The sequence below is a fragment of the Buceros rhinoceros genome, unplaced genomic scaffold (assembly GCF_000710305.1).
Source record: "Buceros rhinoceros silvestris isolate BGI_N320 unplaced genomic scaffold, ASM71030v1 scaffold14313, whole genome shotgun sequence".
In the NCBI taxonomy this organism is placed as follows: Eukaryota; Metazoa; Chordata; class Aves; order Bucerotiformes; family Bucerotidae; genus Buceros; species Buceros rhinoceros.
The window spans coordinates 8,992-21,304 of NW_010401893.1; the positions used below are offsets into that span (position 1 = coordinate 8,992).

The 12,313-nt window shown below is 35.6% G+C and overlaps 1 protein-coding gene across 1 annotated transcript in view; it reads left to right on the top strand.

The window, feature by feature from the left end:
- Positions 1–9,885: 9,885 nt before the first annotated feature.
- The window catches only part of LOC104490187 (aminoacyl tRNA synthase complex-interacting multifunctional protein 1-like), a gene marked incomplete at its 3' end in the record, with an annotated part of 2,836 nt that continues 408 nt past the window's right edge, over positions 9,886–12,313 (top strand). The window contains exons 1-2 of the mRNA XM_010132442.1: positions 9,886–10,013; positions 10,603–10,716. Coding sequence (XP_010130744.1) covers positions 9,905–10,013; positions 10,603–10,716 — 223 coding nt within the window. The remainder of the gene's footprint in view (positions 10,014–10,602; positions 10,717–12,313) is intronic.

Sequence of the window (12,313 nt, forward strand, 5' to 3'; positions counted from 1 at the left end):
CCTGCTGAGAATACTGAAGTCTTTATCTGCGGAAATGTAAATCTACTGAAAACTCTTTTCTTCAGAGTTCCTTTCTTTTATCACCGAAAGGGAAAAATCATTCTGGTATTTCTACCACACAATTTAAAATCATTGATGCAACAGGTAGGTAATTACAATACTTAATAGCTGTATCTGGAGATTTCTGTAAGTAGATGAGACGCTTGCTAGAAATATTAAGTTTCTTCACTCTGTATGTGATGAAAGGAAGGATCCGTGTTTGGAGGATGATGGCAGGAATATGCAGTGGTAGATAACTGCTGGCGTGTGGTTTTCAAGTGACATGTAACTGTTTCTTGCTGCTGAGGATTTGTTGTTGTCAGCCCACTTTAGATTTAAAAGTTAATTTATACTTTTTGCTCTACAGCTGAATGAATAAATTTTCTCTGTGCAGGAGATTTTCACTAAAATATCGTCCTCCTTTATTATATGAGTAAATTCAACACTGGAGAAGTAGAGTTGGTGTGATGAACAAAACAGAGTTATTTAATGTGTGTGGGGAGGGGTTTGCCTGTGTAAATAAGGTACTTCAACTGCAAGCTCAAGGTTTTTCCCCTTAAATCTTTCCTTGACAGCTTTGTTGCTGCTTCCTGTTAAGACATTTGCCATTATTCTTGAATTGATTACACACAGACACATGTGCACACAAACATGCATGTTTTCAGGTTTAGTTTTCTTTAGCCTTTATTTAGCCCACATAAAAGAATGCCTGTAGTTTCTGACTCAGTAAATACTAGCAGTTGTTAATGCGGTTGTAGTTAGAGAACACTGATTTTTTTGCTGTACATCTGTGTGATGTCTGCTGAATGCTTTTGTGAATAAATAATGGGTTTTTTTAACCTTAGCAGTTGCTTTAACTGACTGGTTAGCTACAAGATACTACTTTTACATGTAAAAAAAGATGATATTAATGCAAAACTAGTAAATGTCAAGGTTCTTTTTTACTGCAGTTGAAGTATGTAAGATTACTACTAGGCAAGTTTTAAGATACTAAGAGTATTGTGAATTAAAATTGAGAAGGCGATCGATGTTCCCGTGAACTACCTAACCAACATATTATTTTGCAGACTATTAGTGACATAAAATAAGTCGCTTAATGGCGTTATTTCCAAACTCTTCGACTTTCTGAGAAGGTATCTTAAATGTGTCTTTTTTTAGCAGCTAAACCCTTTGGAAAGGGTTATTATCCTTATTTCTCTGACAGACCCCAAAACAACGGATTGGATTTTGAGAGATACTTTCAAAATGTATTTTTGTTCTCAAGTGAGATGTATCTTAAGGAGAGGGGATAAACATTTCTTCCTTTACTTCTCGTAACTGCTGTTCCTGTTCTGAATTACAGAGGTGTTGTGTGTGCTCACTTTTTTAAAGATAAAGTTACAAAAATCAATACAATACCTAAGAAACAGTGTTCTTAGGTATCAACAGGTAGATTTCAGTGCAATTCTGATTATTCTGCGATCTGATTTATGGATGGTTTACTCTGTAGTTACAACAGTAACCTATAGCTTTTACTCCCCAGTAAAGCCCAGAGGATGAACCGCGGTTCAGATTCTTCAAGTTCCTGTGGCATATGCTGACCGTGCAGGCTTGTCCAGATGCAGCTGAGTCCACTTACGTTTCTGAATTTATGGCCATGTGTGTCTGTTTGTAATTGTAAAGTCCATCACCTGTGGAGGAAATTTTATGAGGATACTTTGAGGCATGAGTAGGAGCTACTTTTTTTTTTTTATATTCGGTGGAAGCCACTGGATACACTGTAGTTCAGAAAATTAAGCTTTTATAAATTAAAAAAAACAACAATAAAACCCTGTCATTTTTTCATGCAAGTGTTCTGTTCCAAAGAACTGGATGTATTTTGGGTTTTGAAATCAGCACTTGAGGTCAAAGAAACAAGGTAACATATTATGGGTGTTGCATCTTTTCCATAATGGGATTTAGATGAGAATTCTCTCTGCCCGTGGTGATTGTTTACCATAAGATTCTGATAGTACTATTAAAGTATTAATGCAGAAGGATCCAGAAGATCTGCACTGCTGAAAAAATAAATAAGCATGCCCAACTATTTTGGCATACAAGCTGCTGCTTAAATTTCAGATTGCACTGTAAAGCACAACCAGATGAATCTCTACTGAACTTCCAGAGGACCTGGCAGATGTAGTGGGTGTGTAACCTCTTGAGACTTAAGTCAAGCAGTGAAAAGAAGTTGCTTTTCTTGAGCCATGTTGTGAGCCATTCATGTCTTTTGAATTACTGGCCAGTCTTCTCGGATTAATAAATTAAGTTATGTAACTTAATTTGTATATACATATATATACATATAACTTGGTATACAGTCTTTGTTACTGAAAATTTTTGGTAGTTCTGAAAGCAAGAATTTTGTTACAAAACCTCCAAATTGCTTGACTTGTTTTAACCTTAACAGAGCTTCTTGTAGTCATGTCTCTGCTTTGTTTAGTCCTTGGGGTGTCTGCTCAAAAGTGGAAAAGAGTATGAAGTTAATTCAGAATTGGAATGAGACAAGTATTAGTAGAAACTTTACCCTGAATACAAATTTAGCAGAAGCTCACAACCAGGATGTGAATGGAATTGCAAATACTCTTTCACTTACCTTAAACTTTTGAATGTTGCAGCTGTAGTTTGTTAAAATTTTAATTAACTGCATCATATCTAGTGGCATCTACTAAGTCTTGAAATGCAAACTTGAACTTTTACTTCTGTCTATTGTTTGTGATGATCTCTAAAATACAGATCCAAGAGATTGATCCACTTTAATTCAAATTAAGCCTGTCATAATACTCTTGAAGTAAAAATTTAATACTTCTACCTTTATTTTTTTTTAACATATACCTGTCATCTTCATTCATTGCTTCTCATAGATTTGATTTTTGCCTGTCTCATTAATGAGGTGAGTCACTTTGGTATATCACTTCCTTTCAAGACAGACTTGTCTTCATGTTTAAAAACAATCATTACTGAGTAAATTCTATTGCCTCAAAATTGATAGCAGTGGATGAAGCTTTTTGTTGTTGTTGAATGTTGCATCACACTTTAAAAAAATCTCTTTCATGCTGCAGTAGTTTTCAATATGAACAGGTTAGATTGTGCGTGTTTTTACTATTAACAGCCCTTTAAAATAGGGAGGGGTAAGCTCTTAGGACTACTAAAAGACCTGTCTGCAGCTGGATTGAGCCTGATTTATCTGGCAGCCAGAAGGGTTGGGCTGTAGTCCCCAGAGCCAGCAAATCATTCCTTAGGGCTGGCATTGCTACTTCGGGGGACCATTAGACATGCTAGTTTGGAAACCTGCAAAGCAATTATCCTGACTCTCTCAGTGCAAAAGACATGAGTTGTACATTTCTGCCATATGTTACTCCAACTTTGACTGAAAATTTGCTGCTTGGCAAATAGCTTTCAATACTGACTACCCAGGAGTTTACAAATACTTGAAAAAATTCTGTTTAAGTGCTGCAAAAAAACCTGTTTAAAGCTTCAGTTATAGCAATCACTTGTTTGGGGAGAATGAGTAAGATAAAATTCTTCCATCTTTTTAAAATTATAAGTCTGCAAAACTATATTGCCATACCCTCTTACATTTTAGGCTGTAATTCCATTTTATTCATATTAAAAAGACCGTTCTTTAGCAAAATGCAAGGATAATCTTAGAAATGTCATTTTATCTTTTATAGTGCCATGTTTCTAGTACCTGTTAGGGAATTACTGATCTAGTACTGAGAATCAAAAATGAGGTTCTGTGATGATTTGAGAAAAATTTCTGGGTTTTGAGTTTTTATACTGCAGTTTAGCAATATTGCTTAAAATCTTGACAAAAATACAGTGGGGTTTTTTTGTTTTATTTTTAATTGTGCTATCATTCTCAGCTGTTACTTTTCAAGTGTTTGCCAATGTTCTACCAGAAGTGTTTTTGTAGGTCTCCACTGCTTTATGTAGAGAAGGACCTAGGTGAGCATCTACATTTTGATCATTTACATGATCAAAATTATTTGCTTAGTGCCTTAAACCATATTTTTAGTTGTGTAAACTTATTTTGATAATGGGAGGTTGAGGGAATATATGTTCTACCCTCAAAGATTTGACAATATACTTAATTCTGAAAGACAGGTGAGGCTGGCAGTTAAATATTAACTTATTATGCACCCATCTATTCACTGTGGGTGAAATTATATTTAAGTGTCATGGGGTACACTATGTCTTTTTGCTCTATTATAACAAGGAAAGTAGGGCTTTGATTGTGAGTAAGTAGTCTCAAGCAATGCAGAAGTTGTATCTAAGATATAAGATAATTCTGTTTTCTTTCACAGCACTACATTGCTACTTACTGATACCTTAGCTTAATTGTATGTGGGTTTAAAAGGCATATTTTTCTGAAACTTTTTTGTGAACGGCTTCATGTTTTACTTTATTTTGCAATTGAGGCATTATATTTTTTCCATAGTTAAAACTGTGGAAAACCTGTGTTTCTGATAAGTAAATCTATCTGATTCTTCTCTCTCTTCTGAAGCCTAGAAACATGTAATCTTTTAGAATTACTTTTCCTGAGAAGGAATTTTGGGCGTAAAAGCCACTATTGCATTTTACAATGTGTAACAGGTTTAAAACCAGTGAAACACCCAACCTTTGTGATAGAGAAGTGAATGAAACCTATTGAATATAGTTGATTTCCAAAATGCCCTAGCAATAGAATTGTATCAGTGCAAATTTGTAACTAAATGTAGACCACTGCCGCCTCCATCATCAGCTGCTGATGATCTTCTGTGCTTTAATTAGAGTGAAGTAGAGAGGTGATCAAGTCAAAACTAAGATTTGATCTCAAAACTAGTAAGTTGTAGCTATGCTCAGGGTTTGGTTTTTTTTACAGTTTAAATATTCATAGTTTCGAAAATTAAACCTTGAGTTTTTCCTACCAAAAACGTGAAATCAAATCAGTTGTTGTAATCTTAGCCAATAATGTTTATGACATCAGGTTTAGAATACTTCATCAGAGGTTAGGAGAAACTTGTAAGAGAAATTTTTTTTTTAGGGGATGAATCCAAATTCTCTGAGACAGGAGAAGATGATTTAGCAAAAGATAATAGTTCCACTCTTCCCGCCTCCCCTCCCCCCCGCCCCTTCTGTTTTGATCTGCTCACTAATGTTCCTTACTTTGCAGAATTAAAAGGTGCAATGTGAGGTTCTTAAATCTGATTCACTATGTCCTGACAGTTCATAAGAGTGCAAAGCATAGGAAAGCAGAATCTGGCAAACAGCTGGCATGTTCTGTTATTTTTATGGGGTTCTGTAAGATTGTCTGCCAGAAATGACCATGCTCAAGAAAGATGCTCAAATAGAAGACTTTGAACACACTTCTTGCAGAAACAAAGTGATTGTTGATGCTTTCTGTCTTTTACAAAAGTAGAATGCTTTGCTCTACAAGTTGGCAACAATAAAACATCTTGACACATCTCACAAAAGGAGGACTTTGAGAGCGGCTTGAGACTTAAGACAGAAAGCTTAGGAAGAGGAATTGCTATTAAATACTTTTCTATAATTTAGTGAACTTTTAGCCCTGGAGAAATTACCTTTGTGTTGTTGATAACTTTTAGAATAGGGCTGATCCCCCTGGTTCTGCTTTGTAATGACAGACTTTTATTTTGAACAATGCATCTCAATTGAAAAGGAAATGTCGTTTTGCATGCTTTTATCTCCTTTGGTGGCTCCTTGCCTGATCTTAGGCCTTGGTTGGCAGCTAAACATGGCATTCTCTGCAAAGCATGTTTTATCCTCTGTGGGACATCTTGTGATGGCTGGCTGCTCTCTGCTAAAAATCGATAGGATTGGCTTTGCTGTTGAAATACTTGATTCCTTCATAACTAGCACAAAGTGAAGAGTAGTGATGGGCTGGGGTAAGGCAGCTGTGCAATGGAGAATGCTTCCTTGGTGTAGTGAGCTGTGAAAGTGTACTTTCTGAGTGGAGGAGTTAGTGTACATGTGGGAGAGGAAGAGAGAAGCAGCAGGCAGTTGTGATTTTATTTCAGCTCAGATACTTTGAGACAAAATTTGGTAGCTTTTAGTCTCAACGCTCAGAGTGACCAACTGAAATGCATGTTGCATCTGGTTGCATTAAGGGCTGTGGGAAAGAATAAGAACAAGAGATAAGATGCCTGTTGCCTAAAAGAGCAGCGTAAAACTTTATTGAATTGAAAATGCTGAAATAAAGCTGCATCACTGTCCTAGACGTACTCGATACATAAACAGGTAACATACTGATCCGTAGGCAGTAAGTCTCACTAAGCAGCCTGCACGTTAGATCTCGTACAGTTAGTACTCTTACTTTGCATGTTGGCATTGACAAAGCATCCCAAGAAAAAAAGCTGAGAACTTTGAAGTACTGAGCTTTGTTTTTTTATAAAAAAACCTCCAGCTGGAAAAAGGAATACTTAGAGCTAAATCTTTAAGTTTTGGGAATCAGTTTGCTTTCAATTTCGGGTTTTTTTTTTTTTTTGTTAACTGATTGGTTTTTCAGTAGTGAAAAGTAATTGGTTCCACGTTTGGACTATGGATAGATTCCAAAAACAATTTTTAGAGTTTAAGTTTTAAATCTTGTCATTAATTTTATGGGGGTTTTGTCTTTTTCTTGTTTTTAAAAACAGAATATTAATACTGAAGAGTAAGCTACAATAAGTTTTATGTTATCATCTTGTTGTGGTCACTTTTTGAGGTGGTTATATTCTAAGGCCAAGGCCACATAAACCAGTATGTGCAAAACATGTTGAAATTTTAGGGTAATCTGTACTATATGAGAAGTCTTAATTTGTTTTGGAGACCCTTAAACATTATGCGTTCCCCTTTGAGGACCCTTACACATTATGTGTTCTCGATAAATAAAGTAGAATAATGCCTCTCCTCTCCTGTGAGGGTACTGCAGCTGCTTAGACTGCAGGAGGCAGTGTTTTCTGGTTAAAAAAAGATAGACAACTCTTAATTAGCAAGTAGAATGATGAGCAATTAAACAACTTTTATAATGTGCTGATAGGTAACTTCACAAAAAACCTGCAGTTTTTGTCTTTCATTTGAATATTGAATTCCATTATAGTGGAGCAAGTGGGGTTTGGAGCAGTTCTGAATGTCTTGCAGGTGAAGTAGTCCTCAGAGGTCTGAGAGTAAGGTTTCCTATAGCTGAGCAACCAGGTATCTTCAGGAGATAACTCCTTTTAGAAGGTTTGAATATAGCTACTTCTTCATCGGTTTTCAGAACTATTTTTTGTGTGAAGGGAAAGCAGCTCGTTAGGCACAATCGTGTGAAACAGCTTTACTGTCAGTTGGCCTCTGGAACATTTTCTGCAAAACAAGTCAGAATGTATCTATAATAAGATATGATTCTGGTTTTAAAACTATATTATTCTTTGTTTTCTTTCCTGTTTTTAGTTTATATATTAGTTTATCACCAATAGGAGTTGTTTGAGGGGTTTTTTTGTGTCTGTGGAGTGAGGGGGTGTCAGGGTAATAGAGGATAAAGGAAATAGGGAAAAGGTTAAAAAAAGTAATTGACTGTAACCTTGGATTGTTGCTGTGTTAATGGTTTTTTGTGTTTTATAAATAAGGGTGGATCTTAACTTTATTTTTTCCATGTGCCCTTTTCAGATACGATTTTATCACTCTGCTGTATTGGGTTTCTGTGCCGCAGTTCATTTCAGCCTATTTGCTCTTTATATTAGTGTCAGAAATACCTATTCCTTTGTGTTATTGTTATAATACTAGGTTTACAAAAATTTATTTGACAAGTGGGAAAAATGTCTACCCAGTGTAATCATGTAACTTCATTTCCAGATCTTCAGTTTGTTAGCCAACTTGGCTAAAACCTATAAAATGTACCAATTCTATTCACTTTGAAGTTTTAGTAGCATTTCTGTTGTTGTTGGCAAAGTTTCCACTGTTGGTACTGTGTTCCCCTGAGAGAATATGTAGCTTGCAAGAAATCTTACTGGTATGCAGACAGTAATACCCTAGGCTTTGCATTACGCTGTGTTGTGCCATAATAGTTTTATGTTACACCTACACCAGTAACTTATTGGAATTACTGTTTTCGTTTTTAAAACTGTCTCTTTTCAGACCGCACATGGAAAACCAAACTATTTTCTTATTAACAGAGATTAATTTGAATATTAAAATTAGTTTAGTTGTCCTGGAGAAATGATTTTACTGCCTTTCTCTCCATGAGAGTATCTTTCTTTTAAAAGAAAAATCTGTTGTAGATGAGTGGAAGGTGCGATGGCAGTAATGCTCTCGCATCTTTAAAGTAAAACAGTGCGTGAAAAACAGGCTTCAGTTGTTTTAAATTGCAATGAAGGCAAGACATTGGTGCAATTAATCACTTTTGCAGGAGTAATATACCCCATGCATCATCTGACTACTGTATCTCTCTCTGGCTTTGTGAATTTTACTTTGAGAACTTTTAATTACACTATTCCTGATTCATTCGATTTTGCCCCTTTTTAAGGTACATAGCTGTGGAGAATTAAGTTCTTTGTAACAGTAGATAAGATATCAAATCTAAGTTGATACTGAGAGTGCAGCAAAGATGACATGTTGACACTGGCATAATGTGATTATACATTTACCTTCCAGTTATTTCTAAACCTGTTCTGTCTTCAGCATGGCTTTTGTTGCAAATTCCAACATATTTGTAAGTTAAAAACAGTTTTAGTTCATAGCGTTAGAATAATCTTGCAATAAAATGGGAAGTTCTCTGCCTATTTGGTATGATAAAAGACATTTTGGGGGGGTCTGATAAAGTTGAGGAGCCAATGCGTGCATCTGGATTACCATTCTCCTACCAATTCTTCCCTTTGCAGTTGATGGCAAGGAGTCGTCTTCCAACCTATAATCGTTTTTCTTGGTTTACAGATGAGGCAGCTATTAGTACAGATTCTTTCTTCATCTAGATACTGGGTAAGATGATGAAAGCGCTATCTGTCTCAGATACAAGTGACAAACTATTTCATTATTCTGTTGCTACTGTTTCGGCTCTTACAATTAGACATACATGTTGCAGAGAAGGAAGCACGCCAAATTTGGTGGCTTTCAAGAAATAAGGGCTGTACACAAGGCATAGCTAGTTTCTGGAACATTAGGGAAACATGGCAAAAGGAATTGAACACCCTAAAAGAAGGTTAGACAGCATTTATTTGAGCTCTTGCCTTTACAGGTCTTTTGTGTTTCCTGCTTCTTTGTTGCCCGTGTGTCTGGCCTTCCATTTCAGTGGAAATAAAAGACGACATTCTAAATCAGTGCTAAAATAACTCTGAAGGTGTAAACCTGCAATAAAAGTTGTATTAATTCGAGATGAGTAAAAATACTGATGAATTCTTCTTAGAAGTAAAATAAGAGTAAATTCTTAACGTATGCACAACCACAATGTATGACGTATTCCATCTATTCTGAATAAATTTATTATAAAAGCTTGGAAATTTTGGTAGGATGTTTCTATTCTCTTAGTCTCAATAAAATTCTTTGTACACTTAATAATCTCAGCTAAAACCAGGACACAGCGTTCTCCTGTCCAACCTTTTCCCTTTTTCCTTTTCCTCTGATTTATTCAGACCTTTCTTTCTGAGAAGAATATGTTTTCTGCACTTGCAAAGTACTTGAAAGCAGTTGTCAAGCATCATATTCCATTTAATGTTGCTTTTTGTTTGGGCTTTGCATTAGGAAGCAGGAGCCCAGCTTGTTCACTTAGCAAATTTTCTTATTCAGCAACTGATTTTTAGAACTGCTTCATGTGGTGAGAGATGGTAGCATTATTGTGTTAAGTCATTAATTTTAGACTGTCTGTTTGTCTAGGTTTTTAGCCCGTTTCTTGGTAAAGATGTCAGCCAACAACGCAGTGCTGAACAGGCTGGAGCAGAAGGGTGCAGAGGCCGATCAAGTTATTGAATACCTCAAGCAACAAGTGGCTCTGCTCAAGGAGAAAGCTAGTAAGGAATTATCTAACTTACGATAAACTTATTAACCAGCTGGTTAACATGAAATGCTCATAGGAAAAAATGAAAACAGGGACAACTTCATTGGTGCTGTCAGCCTTTTATGTGCGTTTCAAGTTCTCCAAGATAAAGCTTGTAATAATAGCACTGCTCCACCGTCTTGTGGTTTGTGGGTTTTTTTTGAAGTAGAAAAGATATGAATGAGGAAGGTGACAAGAACGGATTATTGAAATTTGATAGGATACAATTCTATCGGTATCAGGGAATTAAGGTGCTCCATATTGCAAATATGTTCAAGCTTTTTCTAATGGGTTTCTTTGAATTTTTTCTTGTGAGTCTGTTTAGGGGACTGAGAAGCTAGTATATTGAAAGGTAACTTGGGTAAATAAGTATTTTAAACAGCTATTTAGAAAAGACTAAAAAAGGATTCCAAAATATTTCTGATTATATACACCGTAAAAGTTTCCACTTTTGGGGGTTTTGGCTGACCATGTTCCACCCTTCTTTAAAATCAAAACCTGTTTGCCAAATGATGAATGCTAATTATCAAAAACTGTCAGTTTTAATGTAGTGTCAACTCTAGTCTTGCAGGCATCTCTCAGAGAAGAGAAGAAGCTCCGTGTGGAAAACGCTAAACTGAAGAAAGAAATTGAAGGGCTAAAACAGGAGCTGATTCAGGCAGAAATTCGAAATGGAGGTGCGGTAAAAAAGTCCTGTCCTTATACAACATAGATCTAGTTAGCACAACATATAATCAAAACTATCTTAATTCTTCTTGATTTTTATATTTCTATATGTTCTCTATAACATTTTGTACAAATTCTGGATTTTCCTAGATTCCATGACTATAACAAGTTCCTCAATTCCAAAATTTTAGTAAGCTGAAGCCTAACGGTTACATATACTAAATCTTAATCGGACATGGAACTGGTTCTTTTTATGTTTTTCTGCAGTGCCTTTCATAATAAGCCCTAAATTTGACTGATAACAGAGACTCCTTACGGTATCTTAGAAACTGCTGAATGTCCAACACTTCTTGATACTCTGAGTATTTAATCTAGCGTGACTGAAGTATCCCTACGGAAAATCAAGATATAGTTCGAAGTACAGATGAGCAGTGACTTGTTAGAAAACATGTGGTAATGTAAAATCAGAAACAATGTGTTTTGAATTTTTGACTCTGTGCTTCAGTAAGACCAGCCTTTCATTGCACTGTTTTTCCTTTTTTTCACTCTTCTGTGTAGCTCTTTTCAGCTTGCACCATCATTATATAATTCATATTTAAAAAGAAAGGAGGAAAAAACCAAAACTGAAGTGTTTCAGGTCCAGTGTGCCGTCTTTACAATTATTTCCAAAGAAAGCTTCTTCTGCTCTCAACAGCTATTACTGTTTTAACGCGTATGTCAGTATTGTAAATGGAGTGAGATAGTATGTGGTGTAGCTGGAAGCTAGCATTCAACCATACTGAATGTTTTATTGGTAAGGCAGCACATTTAGTCTTCAAAAAGACCAGCATTTTATAAATTCAGAGAATTATTTCTCTCCTTTGGTCGTGGCCTTGCATGTACTAAATCAAACCATTACTTTGTATTTCTCCTCTGTCTGTCGAGAATTGCTGCAGCCTAACAGGTATAAGATATGTCACAGAATCTCTGTTATGCTTCAGAGAGAAGTCGTAAGGTATATGATTTTTCCCAATCTGGGAAAGGACTAGGAAATTACCATTTAGCTTGACATGCATCTTCCTGTGTTTAGCTAGTTTATTTAAAAGATAGTAGGACTAAATTCAGATCTTTTCTTTTGAAACAAATTAGTATATGGTAACTTTGATGGCATTAAGTAGTGAGATGATGTCCAGAATTCTGTATCAGTAGTTTAAAAATAAATATGAAGGTAACGCAGAATTTGGGGAAGAAAGGAATTAACAGATCATTTTAGAGCTGCAGGTAAGTTCCTAGAATGTGATTATTCAGGCTCAGTTTCTTTAGTTAATCAGAAAAGGGTTGAGGAATGATGTAACTACAATATAAAAATATTATATGCATAGCAAATTACAGAATAGTCTTCAATATGACAAGAGCAAGTAGCTGGAAATTGAAATTAGACAAACACAAATGAGAAATAAGGAGTTATTAGCAAAGATAACTAGATGTTGAAATAACTACAAAAATAAGTGGCTTATATGTTTTCTTGTACTTTTCCCATTTAAAATATGTGTAGTCAAAGGCATTGTTCTTAACTGATCAGAATAATCTATATAGATTGAGATACTGAAATCTGTTTTGTAACGTACT